Below are 22,920 nucleotides of genomic sequence, written 5' to 3' on the forward strand. Positions count from 1 at the left end.
GAACGCCGATTTGGGCCATCAAATCTCGGGAAAAGTATGGATTATTACACATTTCTGGAAAGCCCAGGATGTCTACTTTCCAACGCAGTTGAGAGCGCGCCAATTGGGTTTCTGTAGCTCCAAAAAATCCACTTCAAGTGCAGGGAGGTCAGAATCCAACAGCATCTGCAGTCCTTTTCAGCCTCTGAATCAGATTTTTGCTCAGGTCCCTCAATTTTAGCCAGAAAATACCTGAAATCACAGAAAAATACACAAACTCATAGTAAAGTCCAGAAAAGTGAATTTTAACTAAAAACTAATAAAAATATAATAAAAACTAACTAAAACATAATAAAAACATACTAAAAATAATGCCAAAAAGCATATAAATTATCCGCTCATCATCCGACATAGAGACTCCCACCTTTTCTTTGTCTTTTGTTTGTTTATGAGCAGGAACAGGGATAAGAAACCCCTTCTTGAGTTTGATTCTGAACTGAGAGGACCTTGAGGCGGCGTTTGCAACAAACCAAAGCTTACAAAGCTGGAGAGGATCTCAAGGAGACTTTTGAGAAGGAAGCCGAAGAGCCCACTATGGCCGCTAATGGTGGAATCACAAACGTAGGGGAGCAAGCAAGGAGAGTGTTTGGCTCATACACTGCACCCATTCCTGACTTCTATGGGTGCAGTATAGCTGTACCTACCATTGGTGCAAATAACTTTGTGCTTAAGCCTCAACTGATCACTCTGGTGCAGCGGAATTATCAGTACCATGTACTTCCGCAGGAGGATCCCAACAAAATCATCTTTAACTTCCTGAAGATCTGTGATACTGTGAAGACGAATGGAGTGAACCTGAGGTTTACAAGCTCATGATCTTTCCTTTTTGCTATGATGGATAGAGCAAACCAGTGACTTGACTCTCTGCACAAGAAGAGCCTGGACATGTGGGATTAGGTGGTCACAGGGTTTCTAACCAAATTTTTTCTTCCTCAAAAGCTAACCAAGCTGAGGGTGGCTGTCCAGACCTTCAGGCAAAAGGATTCAGAGTCCCTCTCTGAAGCCTAGGAGAGATTCAAGCTGATGATCAGGAGGTGCCCTCCTGACATATTTTCTGAGTGGACCAGGCTGCACATCTTTTATGATGGCCTTTCTGAAATGGCCAAGAGGTCATTGGATCATTCTGCAGGTGGTTCCTTACACATGAAGAAGACGCCTGAAGAGGCGAATGAGCTTATTGAGATGGTTGCCAACAACTAGTATCTATACACTTCTGAGAGGAACCCTATGAACAGTGAGACTACTCAGGAGAAAGGAGTCACGGTGGTGGACACACTGGATGCCATTCTGGCTTAAAACAAGCTGATGTCTCCGTAGATTAGTATGATCTCTCAGCACTTGACCGGGATGTAAGTTTCAGCTATCAACACTCAAGATGTATCCTATGACATGACTGGAAGCTACACCCAAGGAGATGCTTGTGGCATTGCTCAGTCCACCATGGAGGATGTTAATTACATGAGAAATTCCTCTAGAAATCCCAACGATGACCCTCTATTTGAATACCTTTAATCAGAGATAGAGGAATCACCCTAACTTTGGGTGGAGGAAGCAACAGTAGAAGCCTTAATAGAGCTTCAAACAATCAGGGTGGAACTAATTAGAATAGGTTCAATCATTCATACTCCTTTCCATGGCAAGTTGTATGTAGGGGATCACCGTTGTCAATGGCTACCGTCCATCCTCTCAGTGAAAATGGTCCAGCTATGGGTTACGTAGGGCTAATCATCTGTCGGTTCTCACTTATGTCGGAATAAGATCCAATGATCCTTTTGCGTCTGTCCCTATGCCCAACAGTCATGAGTTTGAAGGTCGTCACAGTCATCTCATCCCAGATCCTACTCGGAATACCACAGACAAGGTCTAGATTTTCCGGATCTCAAGAATGCTGCCAATTGATTCCAATTTATACCACGAAGACTCTGATCTCAAGGGATTTAAGGCTCTATTGTCAGGAAAGGCAATCAAACGCATGGACCAGGAATCCAAGAGATATGCATTCAAGCTTATTTTCATGTAGAACGGAAGTGTTTGTCAGGCACACATTCATAAGTTGAGAATGGTGATGAGTGTCACATAATCATCACATTCATCATGTTCTTGTGTGCGAATGGATATCTTAGAACAAGAATAAGCATGAATTGAATAGAAAATAGTAGTAATTGCATTAATACTCGAGGAACAGCAGAGCTCCACACCTTAATCTATGGTGTGTAGAAATTCCACCATTGAAAATACATAAGTGCTAATGGTGTTCATTGGCTTTGGCCCCAGAGGAGTAACCAGAATGACCCAGACGTCTAATACAATGAGAAAAAGTAATATTTATATTAAAACTAGTAGCTAAGGTTTACAGAAATAAGTAAATGGTGCAGAAATCCACTTCCGGGCCCACTTGGTGTGTGCTTGGACTGAGCATTGAAGCTTTCATGTGTAGAGACTTTTCTTGGAGTTAAATGCCGCTTTTATGCCAGTTTGGGCATTTAACTCCAGCTTGTATCCTATTTCTGGCGTTTAACGCTAGAATAGGGCAGGAAGTTGGCATTTAAACGCTAGTTTGCGTCGTCAAAACCCGGGCAAAGTATGAACTATTATATATTGCTGGAAAGCCCAGGATGTCTGCTTTCCAACGCAATTGAGAGCACACCAATTAGGCTTCTGTAGCTCCAAAAAATTCTTTTCAAGTGCAGGAAGGTCAGAATCCAACAGCATCTATAGTCCTTTTTCAGCCTCTGAATCAGATTTTTGCTCAGGTCCCTCAATTTCAGCCAGAAAATACCTGAAATCACAGAAAAACACACAAACTCATGGTAAAGTCCAGAAATGTGAATTTTACTTAAAAACTAATAAAAATATACTAAAAAGTAGCTAGATCCTACTAAAACCTACCTAAAAACAATGCCAAAAAGCGTATAATTATCCGCTCATCACTCTTCTTTTCCATTTTTTTGCTTCTCTTTCTTTTTCCTCCATTTCAGTTTTTTTCTTTTTTACTTCTAATTTCTAGCACCATTTCTTTGGTTGATTTGGCTGCTGTTTTGGTTTTGTTGTCATGTGGTTTGGATGATGTATATTCATTTTGAATCTTTCCCTCTTTGGCTATTTCTTTACTTGTTGGCCCTTTTTCCTGTTTCTTGTTCTGTCCCTATAATAGCTATTAGGCTTCTATTCCTCTCCCCCTCTTCAACAAACGATTGTTTATCGATTATTGTTAATTTTTCTAGCTTTTCTAATAACTTTTTTTGGCCCTGTTGGGTGGCTTCCTTCTGGTTTTGACTTGTTCTTGCCCCTTCTTCCTCTTTTTACTTTTTATTTGCTGCTACTTCCACTTTAATTCCTGTCATTTCTGATCTTATCCATGCTCTAAGTTCTCTGGACTTCTGTTGTCTTCCTTCCTCTTTCTCTTCTGCTCTTTCACAATAGCATTCATTGTGACCTAATAAGTCGTAGAAGTAGCAAAGGGTTAGGGAGTTTTTTATATTTGAAGTATACCCATGTGATTCCATCTGCAGTGCTGCCAATGTTCACTTCCCTTTTGATTAGCTAGTTCACGTTGATCTTCACCTTGGCTTTGATGAATATCCCTTTACTATTGTTTGCCTAAAAAAGGTTGTATTCTTGCACTTCACCTGCTACTGTTGCTAACTTCCATCTGAGCTTGGTTGATTTGTAATATTCTGGTAGGTTCTAGATCTGGACATACACTTTAGCTTTTGAGAAATCTGTCTCTGTAGGATTGGTATTTCTTTTCCATTGTGCCATTATGAGCCATGAGTTTCTGAAGATTCATGGGCTTCTTTTTAAGACTCTTTTCTTATCTGTTTTCTTCTTGAAAAAGAACTGATATAATTTGTTTTGAATCTCCTTCATTTGAAAACCTTTGGATTTTTTCTAGATGTTGAGCATTGTATTTTAAACCCAGTTTGTGTTGATGGTTTTTTCAGTGATAAGCTTTCCCACTAGGTTGTATTTGTACTTTTGGATCCCTTCTTCAATGTGTCCCTCATCATATATAACCAGTGTCTCATCTTCCTATTCATTTTTGTGGTTTTGGGTCTCTTTTTGTACTTACTGAACTTGATGCTTTTATTTCAAGTTTGTGGTCAGCACTTGATGCTAAAGACTCAATTGTAGTAATGGATTCTGTTCACGATAATGTTACGGATTGGTATTTACTACACTCTCCATTTCTATTTGGTTTTGTGTCCTAGCAGAGTGAGAGAGAGAATATCTATCTTTGATAGTTTTAATTGGCCCTTAGGTTTTTTCTCCATTTTAAGTTACATTGCATTAGGAGATTTCCACTTATATTATTATTTACTAGTCTCTCTTTTAGATAATTGTATTCTTTAATTACTTAAAATTTATATATTATTAACAATAACAACAACTACTACAAGAAAAAGCATATTTTTTGACGCAAAAAATTGACAGTTATCCTTCCCGTCGATATTTTTCGATGGCTTGCTGTCGATATTTTTAAAAATAAAATAATAAAATCAATGGCGTAGTCGTCAATTTTTTTATGTTACATTAAACCTTTTTTAACTATCGTCGTATCATCGACGAACTTGGGGTTGGAAATACTTTTATTTTAAAATCGACGAAAATGACATCTATTTTTATATTTAAAATATCGACGATGTTTCTGTCGATAAATTTGAGCAGTCTAGATTGCTTTCTAAAATCGAATAAATGGTGTGGATTTAACGTATAAAATAGATGCGAAAGTCGTTTCTTTTTTTAAAACTAAAATCGACAACCCTATCGTCGATTTTCATTGCTAAAAACATCAGCCCGGCGCCCATTTCCTGCCTCCAAGTTCAGAAAAAATTTTACCCCAAATTCCTCATCAACCCTCATTTTACCCCAAATTCACCAACCCGCATTCTCCCCTGCCGTGCCACTGTCGCTCCTCTTGCTCGCGCCGCCTGTCGCTCCGTTGCTGCCGCGCCGCCATCGCCCTTTCTCTCTGTTGTCGCCGTCGCTCCTCTTACTTTGGTCCTTTTCTGCTCTCTCTCAATCAAGCTCACAAGAACCAGGTATCATTGTTACTAAACTCTTTCCAAAGCCAACTTCAGATAATTTTGAATAAGGTAGGGTCTATCAATCGACAGTGTATTATGCATCACAAGAAATCACATGATACTACCTTGAAATTGTTAGGAAGTTCATTGAAAGTGCATACCCCACTTCTTCATATAATGTCCCATAGATTAGCCTCTTGAAATTAATGATATACATTATTGTTACACAGTGAAGAGCTTACATTGTACTACAGCTACTCCATTAATTAGTAGACATGCTTTAGACATCTCACATGTTTATTCAAATTGAGATTGCTTCTAACAATGAAATTCTAGACCTTGACTATGACTTTATCTATTATTTTTAAAACTATTACTAGTAAGCCAATACCAACATAAGCTTTTTCAAGTACACCAGATTAGAAGTTCCAACTGGAATTTGAAACCATGGACAAACATGTTCCAATTACACTTCCTCTTGATTATATATGGTGGGTCTTCTAATATCTACTATGAACTAACATTTAAGTTTCACTTGAGCACCTAGCATTTGATTGCAAGTGGCTGCTTTATTAGCCATTCCTTGACGAGGTGGGGTATGCATTCTCAAACAACTGCTTAATCTTTGATAGAGGCCTCTAGGACAATACCATGTGACCTCTCATGTAGTGATATGTATGCATTCTATCATTTTAAAAAATATTTAATCTTAGAAATAGTTTTCTAGAGAATCTTAAAATCTATAAATACAGTTTCTCTTGCCTTCAAAAATAACACAACTCATTGACAATCTTAAGTGTTAAACACTTAAAAGCACATTCTTCTTAAACTTGGGAACTTTTTCTTGCTGTTATTCTTACATACATCTTTAAAAAAATGGGTTTCCATTTACCTGTTATTCGAAGGACATCATCATTCTCAGCTAGCCAAGCAGCTTCAAAATCTGTGGAAGTCCTAAAGGGGCATCTAGCAGTATATGTCAGAGAGAAACAGAAGCGGTTTGTGATCCCCGTTTCAAACTTGAACCAACCTTCAATCCAAGACTAATAACTCTGCATTTGAAACCTTCGTTGATCCTAATTCCAAAATTAAATATAAATATAAATAATTATGTAGAAAAACTTAGAATAAACTAACCTTTTGTACAGGTTTGTTATGAACTTTTGGGTTCACAAACTCATTAACCCCAATAAGCATGAATAGAATATCATGGAAGAAGTTAGACAGTTAGAGATGGTTAGTATAAATTAGACAATTAGAGAAGAGATGACTGTAACAATTTAGAAATATTTTAGGGAAGTGAATATAATTTATCCAAAATATTATTACTTAGGTGATTCAAATTAATGTCTTTAAATAATAAGAATCAATCCTATTGAAACTAGGAAGTAGGATTAGAGAAGAGCTATACTAGATCTTTGTACTAGATTTTGTGTGACGAATGAGATTTGAGTCTTTTGATTCTCCTTTCTTCAGGCTCAATCGTAAAGGACTCAATACTTCAGAAGATGCAAAAGCTACGGTCTCTCTTGACCTAACCTAAATTATCGATTTTGCAGGTGAGTGAGGGTCAATCCACGAGGATTGTAGGATTGAGCAAGCTGTGTTTATCCTGTAGATCTTAGTCAGGCAAATAGAAAGGTAGTGGTTGTTGTAAGTGTATGAAATAAACAATCAATAAAGAAAATACGTGGAAACAATGATGAGGAATCGGTTAAGGCCTCAGAGATGTCTATCCTTCTGGATTGATACTTCTTACTGTCTACTTTAACAATGAGTGATTGATTCAATGGCAAGGCTGTAAGTGATTAAAGCCGGGGCTATTGGTCATTATTAATCTCCTCTGATCCAGATCAAACGCCAGTGCTAATGGTCATTCAATCTGAATAAGGGTGAAACTCACGCAATGTAATCCCTAGTGATCCTATTCAAAACACCACAGATAAGGTCAGATCTTCCAGATCGGAGAATGATGCTCAATATTCTAGCCTTAATGCCACAGAGACCTCAATTACCCATGACTAACGAGATTTTATGTCACATATCCCAATTAGCCTAGATACTCTCTTAGAACCTATGATGTATTCTCAAGTTGCAGTGCAATACTATCCGGCTAAGTGGAATCACTCAACTATGCCAAGTGGAATCACTCAAATGCTTTGCGAAACAAGTAGAACCATTCTACTGTTGATGCGTGAACATCTTATACCCTTTTTACTAGCATTTTGTAGTTATTTTTAGTTAGATTTTATTTACTTTTACTTGATTGTAATGAAAAAATTCTCTTTGGACGCTACTTTGAGTTGTCTTGGTATTTTTATGATTTCAGGTGCAATTCGGAACAATTTGGTAGAGTTTGGAGAAAAAAGAGAAAATGCTAGCAACACCCTCGCTAGGCGCTAAACGGCCAGCTGGCATTTAGCGCCAGCATAGGATCAGAATTAGAAGCGTGCCACTCCCCCTAGGGTGTTTAACGCACATCTCTGGCATTAAACGCCAGCAAGCAGTCTGAATCACACTTATTTGGGCCTCCAATTAGACTTAGCACTTCTTTGTTTTATTTTATTTTCTTTTTATAATTTTTATTTACAAATATTATCTTTTAGGTCTAGCATTTATTATTAGCTTAGTATTTAAAGGAAAAGATCACTGTTGTTTAGGATATTCTTCCTTCCACACATTTTCAGAACCCTAGTTTCTCTGTAAGTCATGAGCAACTAAACCTCCTTGGTTAAGGTTAGGAGATCTATTTATTTCTATGGATTAGAACTATTATTCTTCTATTTTAATTTATGTTTGATTCAATTGTAAGGATTATTTTTGTTCTTAATCTTATGAACTTGGTGGAACAAGAGTATGACCTTTTTCTACATGAGTTCTTTTTATTCTCGATAGAGTTATCTTACTTGAACTACATCTTAAAAACAAATTCAACTTAAATCGCTAACTGCATGAACTAATTTAGATATGTGACATATAATCCTGTTAATCTTGGGTAATTAGGGCTTTCGTGGCGCTAAACTAGTTTGCTGAACTTCACCCTCTAATCGGAATTAAGTGACCACGAGAGTGGTGGTTAATGAAGGTTAGAGGAGACTAAATCACAAAGAGATTAGGGTTTAGACATTTAAAGTTTGTCATAGAATGAATAATTCATTTTTAAAATAGAAGATATTTTAATCCAAAAAAGTAAACATCTCTAAGACCTTAACTATTTTCTCACACTGCTTTCACACCAAACTGTTTATTTGCTTTCTTTATTTTCTTGTTTATTGTTTATCCGAATTACAACTCACCAAACCCCTTTTTGATTCGCCTAACTAAGTTCAACCTGATAACCATTGCTTGTTCAATCCGACAATCCTTGTAGGATCGATCCTCACTCACCTGAGGTATTACTTGGAAGACCCAGTGTACTTGCCGGTTAAGTTTGTGGAAATCCTAAATTCTGCACCAACTGCAGCAAGTGGAATCACTCCACAACATTTCAAAACATGTATATTTTATTCAAAGTAAATTTCATTATTTCCTTCACTTCTCAATTCTATTTCCTCCCATAATCATAATCATCATCTTATTCCACTCAAGATCAATCATCATTCATCATTGTAGTCATCCTCAACATAATTCAAATTGCACTTAGTCCCTTGTCCATCAATTCACTGACACAACTCTTTAGGTCTACTCCCTAGCTTCTCTATCATTAATTACATTGACTCTAGACTTTTTATCGGGGTTTATAGAGGTTTAGAAGGCTAAAAAAGGGGGTTAAAAGGTTTAAAAAAAACTTTTGCAAAACTAGAAATTTGTGTGTACACATGCATGGTGTGCATACGCACGAGGTGCAAATTGGGCATATCGCATACGTGACTCCCTGTCCGCGTATATGAGAGTGTGAATACAGAAGTGTTTCCTCGCGTCATGTGTCATGTCCATGTACGTGAGTTTGAAATCTTGACACTGGCGTGTACGCGTGCCTTTCTTTGCATCTGCAGGAATACTAGGCAAAGAACAATATCCGTGTTTCATGGCACCTCTGCGTACGTATCACATATTAGAATTGTAAAAAGCTTATATGTGCAGAAATCAGTTTTTAACCCAATTTTTAAACTTTCATATTCTTTTTACAAAATTCATTTTTCAACCATTCTTGAACCGTTGGAAAGATCAATAAATAAATTTTCATAAAAATATAGTTTTGTAAAATTTTTAATTTCGAGGACCGAGTTATAATCCATCGAAGTTGGTCAAAATCAGTTTTCACCAAAAACCAGAATTTACGAATTTTTCAAAGATTCACAAGCCTCATCAATCTCAAGTCAATATAATGACCTCTAACCAACCCAAATCACTCATTCACAATTAATTATATCCAAATCTAATCGATTTACACATTTCAACTCTAATCCATCAAATACATAACTCAATTCCAAGCATAACAATTCAATAACTTATTGGGCTTACCTTTCACAGCCTCCGGCCTAATTCCAAGGCCTCGACCTAACATTTATCAATTTAATACATAACTTATAATCACATAATCATTATCCAAAATCAATATCATCCATACCAACATCTTATCCATATATCCATTACATATAATTTCATTTAATCATACCATTCAAGCTTAATTCTAGGAGCATCTAACCTACAAATTCATATCACACCACACGGTACTTAAATAAAACTTAAACCGTATCTTAATGACGGCAGTTTACACCCAACACTTGAATTTTCACCTCAATGACATCTAAGATTGAACCCCACTCCAAGGCTCGCCCAAAAGCTTCACAAGCAAATTTAAGTTCCCAAAGTACACCAAAAATCACCTAAAACTCTAACATAACCAGTTTTACACATATATCAACCTAGGATTCATGAAATTTGATGAATTCTAAGGGTGTGGTGATTTTTTACCTTAGCCCATGAAAATTGTTGATGAAACCCATATATAGCTCATACTAGAGCACCCTAAACAACCAAAACTTCAAGATTTCTCAATAGTCAAAGCTAAATTTTGAATTTATAGAAAAAAATGAAACTGCAGTTGGGTGAAGGGGAAGCTTACTGATGAGCGGATAATTTGTATACTTTTTGGCATTGTTTTTAGTATGTTTTTGATATGATATAGTTAGTTTTTAGTATATTTTTATTAGTTTTTAATTAAAATTCACTTTTCTGGACTTTACTATGAGTTTGTGTGTTTTTCTGTGATTTCAGGTATTTTCTGGCTGAAATTGAGGGACCTGAGCAAAAATCTGATCCTGAGACCAAAAAAGGACTGCAGATGCTGTTGGATTCTGACCTCCCTGCATTCGAAGCGGATTTTCTGGAGCTACAGAAGCCCAATTGGCGCGCTCTCAACGGCGTTGGAAAGTAGACATCCTAGGCTTTCCAGCAATATATAATAGTTCATACTTTGCCCAAGATTTGATGGCCCAAACCGGCGTTCAAAGTCACCTCAAGGAATCCCAGCGTTAAACGCTGGAACTGGCACCCAAATGGGAGTTAAACGCCCAAACTGGCACCAAAGCTGGCGTTTAACTCCAAGAAGAGTCTCTACACGAAATTGCTTCATTGCTCAGCCCAAGCACACACCAAGTGGGCCCGGAAGAGGATTTTTATGTCATTTACCCATTTCTGTACACCCTAGGCTACTAGTTTCTTATAAGTAGGACCTTTTACTATTGTATAGAAATCTTTTGATCACTTTTAGATCTCTAGATCATCTTTGGACATTTTAGTTCTTAGATCATTGGGAGGCTGGCCATTCGGCCATGCCTAGACCTTATGCTTATGTATTTTCAACGGTGGAGTTTCTACACACCATAGATTAAGGTGTGAAGCTCTGCTGTACCTCGAGTATTAATGCAATTACTATTGTTCTTTCATTCAAATTCCGCTTGTTCTTTATCCAAGATATCACTTGTTCTTCAACATGATGAAGGTGATGATTGACGCCCATCACCATTCTCACTCATGAACAAAGTGACTGACAACCACTCTTGTTCTACAAGCATTTGAGGCTTGGTGAATATCTCTTGGATTCCTGATTGCACGATGCATGGTTAATCGCCTGACAACCGAGTGCTCGCCTGACAAACGAGCCAACCATTCCGTGAGATCAGAGTCTTCGTGGTATAGGCAAGAACTGATGGCAGCATTCAAGAGAATCCGGAAGGTCTAACCTTGTCTGTGGTATTCTGAGTAGGATTCAATGATTGAATGACTGTGACGTGCTTCAAACCTGTAACCTACTGGGCGTTAGTGACAGACGCAAAAGAGTTATTCTATTCCGGTAGGGGAGGGAACCACACCGGTGATTGGCAGCACTGTGACAGAGTGTGTGCATTAGCTTTCACTGCGAGGATGGGAGGTAGCTGCTGACAACAGTGAGACCCTATACGAGCTTGCCATGGAAAGGAGTAAGAAGGGTTGGATGAAGACAGTAGGAAAGCAGAGAGACGGAAGGGAAGGCATCTTCATGCGCTTATCTGAAGTTCCTACCAATGAATTACATAAGTATCACTATCTTTATCTTTTATGTTATTTTCGTTCATCACCATATATATCTGAGTTTGCCTGACTAAGATTTACAAGATGACCATAGCTTGCTTCAATACTAACAATCTCCGTGGGATCGACCCTTACTCACGTAAGGTTTATTACTTGGACGACCCAGTGCACTTGCTGGTTAGTTGTGCGAAGTTGTGTAATGCCATGGTATTGGGCTACCACGTTTTTGGAGCCATTACCAGGGATTATGAGAGTTGTGAAAAAGTATAGTTCACAATTTCGCGCACCACTTACCAAATTTTTTAGATAGAATTGAAGAGAAAGAGAAAGGCTTCGCGTGGCCACAAATGGTGCGACGATCGGAGCTTTGGAGAAAAAGTTATGATGGATTGAAGAATTAAAGAGTTAGGGTTTTGCTCTCTTCGTTTTCTCTTCTCCATTTCAGTACAAAACACAAGTCAAAGGGGTTGTGGTTACTGAAATGGCCTTAACAAAGGCTATATATATGTTGGACTTGGGTCCAACTTGGGTTAAAACCTTTAAAATTAGTGTTTTAATCTACGTTTTGAATATTTTTACTTTTCCAAATTAAATTTTTAACTTCTTGCTCTCTTCACTCACAATTAATTTTTCCAGCCACAGTACCAGACATACTTAAGCCGGTACTGCCGATCAAATTTTTAGTACACGTTTTTATGCCGAAAACTATGTTTTTCTACTCGAAAAAATCCTTCAAATTCAAATATCATCGTTAAATTTTAAAATTATGATTTCTAAATTTTTCAATCCTTTTTGCCCAATTTAATTACTTATTTAATTATGATTTGACCGGATTTCACACGGTGGGGTGGCGAGTACGTTTTTCGTGATGGAGGAGGAGCCAGTGATCCCTGGATGGCGGGATGATAAAGCGGTGGTGCAACGATAAAGAGGAGGCGATGTAGCCTGTTGACTTGCATCAAGAGGCATGCAGCATGAATGGAGGCTACAACGGCAACAAAGGGTGTGCAAACTCTGGTTAGTGCCACAGCAGCACGATGGAGGCACCACGATGAAACTGTGGTAGCATGGGATGTTAAGGAGAGGGAGGCACATCGTTGATTGTTGGGAAAGAGGGATTATGATTTGTGGTTTTGTGTGGTGAGTGAGAGTGAAATTAATAGGTTTAATTACTATGTTGGTCCCTATAGTTTCGCAAAATTTTCAATTAGGTCCCTATACTTTTTTTCCTTTTAATTGAGTCCTTGCACCAATTTTTTTAATTAGGTCCCTACACTTTTTTTTCCTTTATTTAGGTCCTTATACCAATTCTTTTTTTTAGTTGGGTCCCTATAAAATTAAGGCAATTACTACTAAGAAGGACTTAATTGAAAAAAAAATTTAGTGCAGGGACTCAATTAAAAAGAAAAAAGTATAGGGACCTAATTAAAAATTTCACGAAACTATAGGGACCAACAGAGTAATTAAACCAAATTAAAATTAAGGTAATCTTTTGTGTATAAGTTTTTTTTTCTGAAAGTTGAAAATTATATGGGAGTGATACAGAAATATTAATTCGTATAACTACTGGCAAGTGCACCGGGTTGTATCAAGTAATAAAACTCACAAGAGTGAGGTCGATTCCACGAGAATTAAAGAATTAAGCAATCAATAGTTAATTGATTATTCTAGTTAGACAATCATAGTTGAATGATAAGGAATCAGAAAATGTAAATGACTAGAAAGTAAAAGGAAAGCAATAAAGTGCAGGAAAGTAAATGACATAAATGTAAAGTACAAGAAAGTAAAGTACTGAAAATGTAAAGTTCAGAAAATATAAAGTGCTAGAAATTAAAGATAGAAGACATTAGAAATTTGAAATGTTGATCTCTCTTGAATCAATGAACCTCTTCTTCCTCTTGTTCATGCAATGTTTAGATCTATGGCGGATCATAAGTAGTTGAGTTCCAAGGTCATGGTTACTCAACTTCTCTAGTCATGATCAATGCCAATTCCTTGATCCAATGCCATGAAAAGAGGTGAAGCTTAATTCCCAATCCAAAGCCACACACCCATAAGACCCCAATTTCAAAGTGATTATATGTCACGTATCAACTTTGAATTAAAATCAAACTCATTGTGAGAAGAGAGCTTCAAACTGAATTGCTATGACTCCTAGGCCAAGGTTATCATAGAATTCTAATAGATTCAAATCCTCTTCCGATGAATTTGAATCTTTGAAGCACAAAAGCTCTCTCTTAGATAAATAAAACACAATTTTTAATCTCATACCACATAACTCCAAAGACTCCAATATTAGAGAGATTACATGTCATAATACCAACTCTAATTCAAGATCAAATTCATTATGAAAAAAAAGTTCAAACTGAATTATTATGATTCTTTTATCCTCGTGCTAAGATCCTTCCTTCATCACCGATTTTGACTCCATCGTCAACTATGCTCGATTGTTACAATCCCATCTATGAGGTATTATTTGATAACAACAAGGTAAGAAACTACAAAGCTTCCTAGTAAAGTAATAAAAAGATAACTGCTTAATAAGGCAATATAAATTTATAGATATTCTGTAATTTTCAACCTATGATCCATTCACCCAAGATGTACCTTATCCAATAACCATTTTTTTGCTAAGTTGTAATCATTTAGATCTTATGGACTAATAACACTGTTATCTCCACTACCTCTATCTAACCAACAGGCACATTCAATTCAGCGGAATATCAATTCAAATATAGACATAATTAGTAAGTACAAACAATTTATCACTACACCTAAACAAAAACAACACTAAATGTATCTGACGAATGTCTGCCTTGTTGACCATAAATTTATGTGATGGTTATATGCTAGACCCAATAACATCTGATAATTTTTACTAGATATAGTCTCTTTATCATCTATTCAATAAAAGGAACATAGAACTTTTTCAAAAGCTTAAAAGCCTTTTGAGGGAGAATGTTCTATTACCTTCTTTTAGAAAAAAATTATTCAAAAATTACACGTCAGACTATGCTTAAAAACAAAAAGAAGTCACATTTGGCAAAGTATATTATATATCATATGCTAATATAATCATTTCAGTCTTATCATTGATAATATCAATCTCAATGTTAACTTTTGTCATCTCATTGACCATATTTATTGATATCATCCGGTTTATCATCATAGTGACACCTCAGACCTTGTTACAACTCCATCTCATACTCAATCTCTAGAGTTTCTCACATTTCACCACAATAATCATATGTAGGGGTTTGGCTTTGACTATTGTATAAAACTTGTGAGTCTAAGTTCTCTAATACAACCTTTTAGACTCAATTAAGGTGAAGGATTCAAACCGTCTCATTTTTGCCAAAGCATCCATATCCCGTATATATAGGGTGCTGAGCAGTCAGGGCAATGCCACGTAGATGGCAATTTGATTTCTTATATACCTAGGACTTTTTTCAGTATTCCCAACTATCCTGTACATAGTCCCCTTTCACGTGCACAAATTTTCACTTGCTATCTTATCTCTACATTCAACTCCTTTTGCTTATGCGAACACCTTTTGCGTAAGCAAGGAATCTCATACATGAAACTCTATTCTATACATGGTGATCCCAATCTTATTCAGTGTCACGTACATGAAACTTATCGTGTACGTGGGGATCCCTCTATTGTTGGATTCCCTAAAAAATCACTATTTAACATCTCAACTTTTAAAATTCATAACGAATTCTACAACATTAGGATGTTTTTGGATAGTTAATGACTGAGACACTAAGACTGGAAGACAGAGACTTAGAGTCTCTGTATTGTATTTAGTGTAAAATATACAAGACTAAATTATATCTCAATATTATGTTTGATTTAAGATAAATATGGAGACTATAAGGTAGATTTAAATTTTGAGAAGTTAAATAAAGGTATTTTTAGAAAAAATATTATTAATGTTTTAATTCATCTCCCTAAAAATTTCAATCTCCTATGTCCCCACTTGCTGGGGGTATTGAAGGCACTAAAATTTTAAGTTTCGAAATTGAAATTTTAGCTTTAGTATCTATCCACTAAATATAATATTAAGTCCTAACTAGTCTCCCAATTTTAGTCTCAATATATTTTAAGCTCTATTTTTTGAATGCATAAAACAAGACTCTTCTAACTAGGGGTGACAAATAGGCCGAAACCCGCCGAACCAACCCATGTAACCCGCCAAAAAAGGGGGGCTGGGCTGGAAATTTAAAACTATCGAACTTAAAAGCCCGCCTAACTTGCACCGCCTAATCTGTGGGCTTTGGCAGGCTTTGGCAGAACGGGACAGGCTTCTTCAGCGAATCAGGCATTTTTTTGTGAGGGCCGTTTTTTTTACAAATTTCAATGATGTTATTGATCTACAAGAGGATGAAGATGATAATTGAAGATGTTCTAAGTTATATTTTAGATTATGTTTTATTTTTTATTGATTATAAACTTGAAGGTGTTTAATTATATGTTTTGGACAATGTTTGTTTTGCTTTGAACAATGTTGGTTTTAGTATTTTGTTTCAAAAAATTTGGTTTATAATTATGTTTATTACATATTTATAATTATAAAGACTTAAATATTTATGAATTTAAAATTTATAATTTTTTTATATCTTTAGAAATTATAAATTTATTGAAATGGTTGTGAAATTATATATATTGTTTAATATTTAATAATTTATAAAAAAGGATAGATTTGGCGGGTTTTGCCCACGAATCCACCATCCCGCCATTAGCCAAAACGAGAGAAAAATTCAGGACCTCCTCACTAGACAGAGCAAAACGGGCCAACCTACTAGATGATGGGCTTTTGGTAGGACGGAACAGACCAACCCGGTAGATAGCGGACTTTTGGCGGAACAGGACGAACTTCTTTGTTTGCCTCCCCTACTTCTAACAAGGTTATTGGCACCTCAATTAAAATTAATTGAGGACATTTAGATAAATTTGACATTTGGTTCATATTGAGGTTCAAATCTATTACACTTTTATTTCACTTTGTTTAATAGTATCGAATTAAGAAAAACATATTTAATTATCAGTGACAGAAACATGTTTATTTAAAATAAAATATTTTAAATATTTAAAAAACTTAAAAGTAAACTTAAATATGAAGAACTAAAATAATAATTTAACTAATTGTAAGCTAAGAAGAACGCTCTACAAAAGAAGAATAATAGAAACAATTACTCTTTAATAAATGTTTCACCAACCTTTTAGAGAAAACAAAATCTATTTTATCAAAAAATTCCTTATAAAAAAAATTTTATTAGAAAATTTTCACATAATATCCAATAAAAAAAGAGTAAACTTCCTACATAATATGTGTTTGGAATGCCAGAAATCCTTTTATATCCCAGCACAAGAGGTTGTAAATTCTCAATCTGTCACCGAAGAAGGCTAGAATCATGCTCTTTCTTAGCTTAGGCTACAATTTTTCTTAAGTTATTTTCTTTTTTTTTTGAAAGAAAGGTTTATATTAAGAAGAGAGGCCCATAATATCAAGGTGAACTAAGATACAAATAATTATATGGGTTTCTTTCATCCACAGTAAATTTGGCTTGGTAAAAATTAAATTGGCAAGTATGTGTGCTACTGAATTTCCACTTCTTTTTACATGTGTAAAGTTGCAAAACCTAAAACTATTAAAAAGGGCTTTATAGTTTGCCATGATAGTGCCGAAGGGACCCGTAAAGGCTTGTGTGGCTTTCAGAGCTTGTATTACTTCAACATTATCCCCTTCCACTTCTACTTCCAAAAAACAACCCTAGTGCCACCAAGCTCAATCGCATAAAGATAGCCCACACTTCTGCCTCTGTAACTGAAAATAATGCAGCAACCTCCAGTGTGGCAGCAAGCACAACCATCCCTTTCCAGAATTTAATAACAACACCAACTCCTCATCTCCTTTCATTAATGATGACAGCATCTACATTAACTTTGTATCTTCCTTACTCTGGAGCCCTCTATTCGCTCGCACTCTGACTTTTTGAAGGTGTTCTTCCTGACAAAAGGACATACAGGTAGGGCCTAGTTACTTCTGTGAAGGCTTAGCACGCTTTCTTCAGCAGAGCCTCTGGTAGAGAGTCTTCTTGATTGAAGATTAGTTTGTTCTTATCGATCCAAATTGCATGAAGACAGCAAAGGAAGAGCCCACCCCTTTCATCCCCAAAATGATTGAGCATCGATTGAATCCATTGTTGTAGGGAGGTGTTGGTCGTTGTTTCTTTTTTGATCATAAATGGGGAGATAAACCAGAAATGCCTCGCCCAATTGGATCCATGAACAGGTGAGAATATGTCTCTTCCTTTTCCTAGCACCTAGGGCACACTGCAGTTCCTCTCATGTCTCTCTTCTGTAAATTTGACTTTGTAGGTAGAGATCGGTTCATCAGTCTCCAGATGAAGTTCTAGGCTCTCAAGAGAATTCTCATCTTCCAAAATATTTTCCAAAATTGTTGCTCTGCTTGGATTGGGGTGATGGTACGAACTGCGGTCTGGTTGTGGCTTCTGATGAGGTGGTAAGCTCTCTTTACCTCATAATCTCCTTTTCTATTGTACTTCCAATAGTAACTATCTTTTTGTGCATGAATATCTATAGGTAGCTCTAGAATTTTCTCTTCTCCAAAAGGTAGGAAAGTATTATTGATTATCTCCTGGTTCCATGTTTTATCTTCTTGGTTAATAAGGCTATCCACTGTGGTTTCCTTATCAAAGCATGTTTTTGTGATCCACACTTTGAACCCGTTTTCGTTAGGAAGCGACAGATTTCTCCAAATCTTTGTATTCCTTTCTGAGCTAATTTTTCATAGTCCACCCAGCTCTAGCACCCACTTTGTTTCCCATATGCTTCTCCATGTATAACTAGGATTATATCCCCTGTCTGAGTCAGTGAACTTTTTCCTAACATAATATTTAGCTTTAAGCATTCTGGCCATGAGTGATTCTGAATTTTTGATTAAGCGCCATCCTTATTTAGCAAAAAGCTCTTGGTTAAAAGCCTCGAAGCTTCAGAAACCCAGCCATCCATTCTCTTTTGACTTACACATCTTGTCCTAAGCTACCTAGTGTATCTTTCTCTCCAGTTCCTTGCTCCCTGATGAGCGGATAATTTATACGCTTTTTAGCATTGTTTTTAGGTAGTTTTTAGTATGATCTAGTTACTTTTAGGGATGTTTTCATTAGTTTTTATGCTAAATTCACATTTCTGGATTTTACTATGAGTTTTTGTGTTTTTTTATGATTTTAGATATTTTCTGGCTAAAATTGAGGGACCTGAGCAAAACTCTGTTAAGAAGGCTGACAAAGGACTGCTGATGCTGTTGGATTCTGACCTCTCTGCACTCAAAATAGATTTTCTGGAGCTACAGAACTCCAAATGGTGCGCTCTTAAAGGCGTTGGAAAGTAGACATCCAGAGCTTTCCAGCAATATATAATAGTCCATACTTTTTTCTTAATTAGACAACGTAAACTGGCGCTCAACGCCAGTTCCATGCTGCATTCTGGAGTCAAACGCCAGAAACACGTCACGAACAAGAGTTGAACGCCCAAAACACGTTACAACTTGGCGTTCAACTCCAAGAGAAGCCTCAGCTCGTGGATAGATCAAGCTCAGTCCAAGCACACACCAAATGGGCTCCGGAAGTGAATTTATGCATCAATTACTTACTTTTGTAAACCCTAGTAGCTAGTTTAGTATAAATAGAACTTTTTACTAGTTTATTAGATGTCTTGGACTATCTAGTTCTTTTGACCATTCGGTCTTTCATGGAGGCTGGCCATTCGGCCATGCCTGGACCTTCATCATTTATGTATTTTCAACGGCGGAGTTTCTACACACCATAGATTAAGGTGTGGAGCTCTGCTGTACCTCGAGTTTTAATACAATTACTACTATTTTCTATTCAATTCGACTTATTCTTATTCTAAGATATTCGTTGCACTTCAACATGATGAATGTGATGATCCGTGACACTCATCATCATTCTCACCTATGAACGCGTGACTGACAACCACTTCCGTTCTACCTTAGACTGGGTGCATATCTCTTGGATTCGTTAACAAGAATCTTCGTGGTATAAGCTAGAATTGATGGCGGCATTCATGGGAATCCGAAAAGTCTAACCTTGTCTGTGGTATTCCGAGTAGGATTCCGGGATTGAATGACTGTGACGAGCTTCAAACTCGCAATTGCTGGGCATGATGACAAACGCAAAAGAATCAAGGGATTCTATTCCAACATGATCGAGAACCAAAAAATGATTAGCCGTGCTGTGACAGAGTATTTGGACCATTTTCACTGAGAGGATGGGATGTAGCCATTGACAACGGTGATGCCCTACATACAGCTTGCCATAGAAAGGAGTGACAAAGATTGGATAAAAGTAGTAGGAAAGCAGAGATTCGGAAGGAACACATCACCTCCATACACTTATCTGAAATTCCCATCATTGAATTACATGAGTAACTCTATCTTTATTTTCTGTTTAAATTTATTATTATTATTCGAAAATCCAATAATCTCTTAATATAGTCAAATCCGCCTAACTGGGATTTATAAGATGACCATAGCTTGCTTCATACCAACAATCTCTGTGGGATCGACCCTTACTCACGTAAGGTATTACTTGGACGACCCAATACGCTTGCTGGTTAGTTGTGCGGAGTTGTGACAAAGTGTGATTCACGTTTAAGAGCACCAAGTCTTTGGAGCCATTGTTGATGATCACAATTTCGTCCACCAAGTTTTTGGCGCCGTTGCCGGGGATTGTTCGAGTATGGACAACTGACGGTTCATCTTGTTGCTCAGATTAGGTAATTTTCTTTTTTATTTTCTTTTCAAAAAGTTTCAAAAATATTTTTCAAAATTTCTCACCTGTTTTCGAAAATTTTTAGAGTTTTCAAGAATGAATCTTAGAGTTTCATATAACATGTTTTAGCTTGGCTGGCTATTAAGCCATGGCTAATTCACAGGATTTTGATTGAGGACTTTGGATTCATTACTTTCTTTTTCCTATATGTTTTTCGAAAAATATAAAAGAAAATCCAAAAAAATCATAAAATCATAAAAATAAAAAATATTTGGTGTTTCTTGTTTGAGTCTTGAGTCAATTTATAAGTTTGGTGTCAATTGCATGCTTTAAAAATTTTTTTCTTGCATTTTTTGAAAATTCGTGCATTCATAGTGTTCTTCATGATCTTCAAGTTGTTCTTGGTAAGTCTTCTTGTTTGATCTTGGTGTTTTCTTGTTTTGTGTCTTTTATTATTTTTCATGTGCATTCTTACATTCATATTGTCCAAGCATTAAAGATTTCTAAGTTTGATGTCTTGCATGTTTTCTTTGCATAAAAAATTTTTCAAAAATATGTTCTTGATGTTCATCATGATCTTCAAAGTGTTCTTGATGTTCATCTTGACATTCATAGTGTTCTTGCATGCATAATGTGTTTTGATTCATAATTTTCATGTTGTGAGTCAATTTTTATGTTTTTCTCTCTCATAATTAAAAATTCAAAAATAAAAAAAATATCTTTTCCTTTTTTCTCTCAAAATTTTGAAAATTTGGGTTGACTTAGTCAAAAATTTTTAAAATTAGTTGTTTCTTGTAAGTCAAGTCAAATTTTCAAATTTAAAAAAAAATCTTATCTTATTAAAACTTTTTCAAAAAATCAAATCTTTTTCTTTTTTTATTTTATTTAATTTTCGAAAATGTAATTTTTTAAAAATATTTTTCAAAAATCTTTTTCTTAGTTTTATCTTTATTTTCGAAAATTATGCTAACAATTAATGTGATTGATTCAAAAATTTGAAGTTGTTACTTTCTTGTTAAGAAAGGTTCAATCTTTAAATTCTAGAATCTTATCTTTTAGTTTCTTGTTAGTTAAGTAATTAATTTTAATTTTAAAAATTAAATCTATCTTATCCTATCTTTTATATCATATCTTTTTCAAAATTTTATCTTTTTAAAAAATTTGATTTTAAAATATCTCTTCTAACTTCTTATCTTCTTATCTTTTCAAATTTGATTTTCAAATCTTTTTCAACTAACTATTTGACTTTTTGTTTATTTCTTATCTTTTTCAAAACCACCTAACAACTTTTCTCTCTCTAATTTTCGAAAATACCTCCCTCTTTTTCAAAAATTCTTTCTTTAATTAATTAATTGTTTTAAATTTTAAATTTTAATTTTAATTTTATTTCTTATCTTTATTTTTCGAAAATCATTTAACTCCTTTTTAAAATTTATTTTCGAAATTTTCTCCATCTCTCATATTATTCTATTTATTCATTCATTTACTAACACTTCTCTTCATCTCAAATCACTGCCCTTATCCTCACCCTTGTGTTTGGATTCTCCTTTCTTTATCCCCTTTCTTCTTCTAATAATAATAAGAAACCTCTTTACTGTGACATAGAGGATCCCTCTTCTTTTTCTGTTCTCTTCTCTTTCATATGAGCAGGACCAAGGAAAAAGGCATTCTTGTTGAAGCTGATCCAGAACCTAAAAGGACTCTGAAGAGGAAACTAAGAGAAGCTAAATTACAACAATCCAGAGACAACCTTGCTGAAATTTTCGAACAAGAAAAGGAGATGGCAGCCGAACCCAACAACAATAATGCAAGAAGGATGCTTGGTGATTATTCTACACCTACTTCCAAGTTTGATGGAAGAAGCATCTCAATTCCTGCCATTGGAGCAAACAATTTTGAGCTGAAACCTCAATTAGTTGCTCTAATGCAACGGAACTGTAAGTTTCATGGACTTCCATCAGAAGATCCCTACCAGTTTTTAACTGAGTTCTTGCAGATCTGTGAGACTGTTAAGACTAATGGAGTAGATCCTAAAGTCTACAGGCTCATGCTTTTCCCTTTTGCTGTAAGAGACAAAGCTAGAGCATAGTTGGACTCTCAACCTAAAGATAGCCTGGACTCCTGGGATAAGCTGGTCACGGCCTTCTTGGCTAAGTTCTTTCCTCCTCAAAAGCTGAGCAAGCTTAGAGTGGAAGTTCAGACCTTCAAACAAAAAGATGGTGAATCCCTCTATGAAGCTTGGGAAAGATATAAACAGATGACCAAAAGATGTCCTTCTGACATGTTTTCAGAATGGACCATGATAGATATATTCTATTATGGTCTATCTGAGTTCTCTAAGATGTCATTGGACCATTCTGCAGGTGGATCTATTCACCTAAAGAAAACGCCTGCAGAAGTTCAAGAACTTATTGACATGGTTGCAAATAACCAATTCATGTATACTTATGAGAGGAATTCTGTGAATAATGGGACGCCTCAGAGGAAGGGAGTTCTTGAAATTGATGCTCTGAATGCCA

General features: G+C 35.9%; 1 protein-coding gene and 1 non-coding gene across 2 annotated transcripts; one reads left to right on the forward strand and one right to left on the reverse strand.

Moving 5' to 3' along the window:
- The first annotated feature begins 573 nt into the window (after positions 1-573).
- LOC130980694 (uncharacterized) lies at positions 574-1,239 on the forward strand. Its single transcript, XM_057904350.1, has 2 exons — positions 574-839; positions 1,107-1,239. Exons 1-2 carry the CDS (start codon positions 574-576, stop codon positions 1,237-1,239), a joined length of 399 nt encoding a protein of 132 aa, XP_057760333.1.
- A 21,341-nt stretch (positions 1,240-22,580) lies between these two features.
- On the reverse strand, positions 22,581-22,684 carry LOC130983907 (small nucleolar RNA R71). Its single transcript, XR_009087875.1, has one exon. It is a non-coding gene; the product is annotated as a small nucleolar RNA R71 (small nucleolar RNA).
- Between the last annotated feature and the right edge of the window lie 236 nt (positions 22,685-22,920).

The sequence above is a fragment of the Arachis stenosperma genome, chromosome 5 (genome assembly GCF_014773155.1).
Source record: "Arachis stenosperma cultivar V10309 chromosome 5, arast.V10309.gnm1.PFL2, whole genome shotgun sequence".
NCBI lineage: Eukaryota > Viridiplantae > Streptophyta > Magnoliopsida > Fabales > Fabaceae > Arachis > Arachis stenosperma.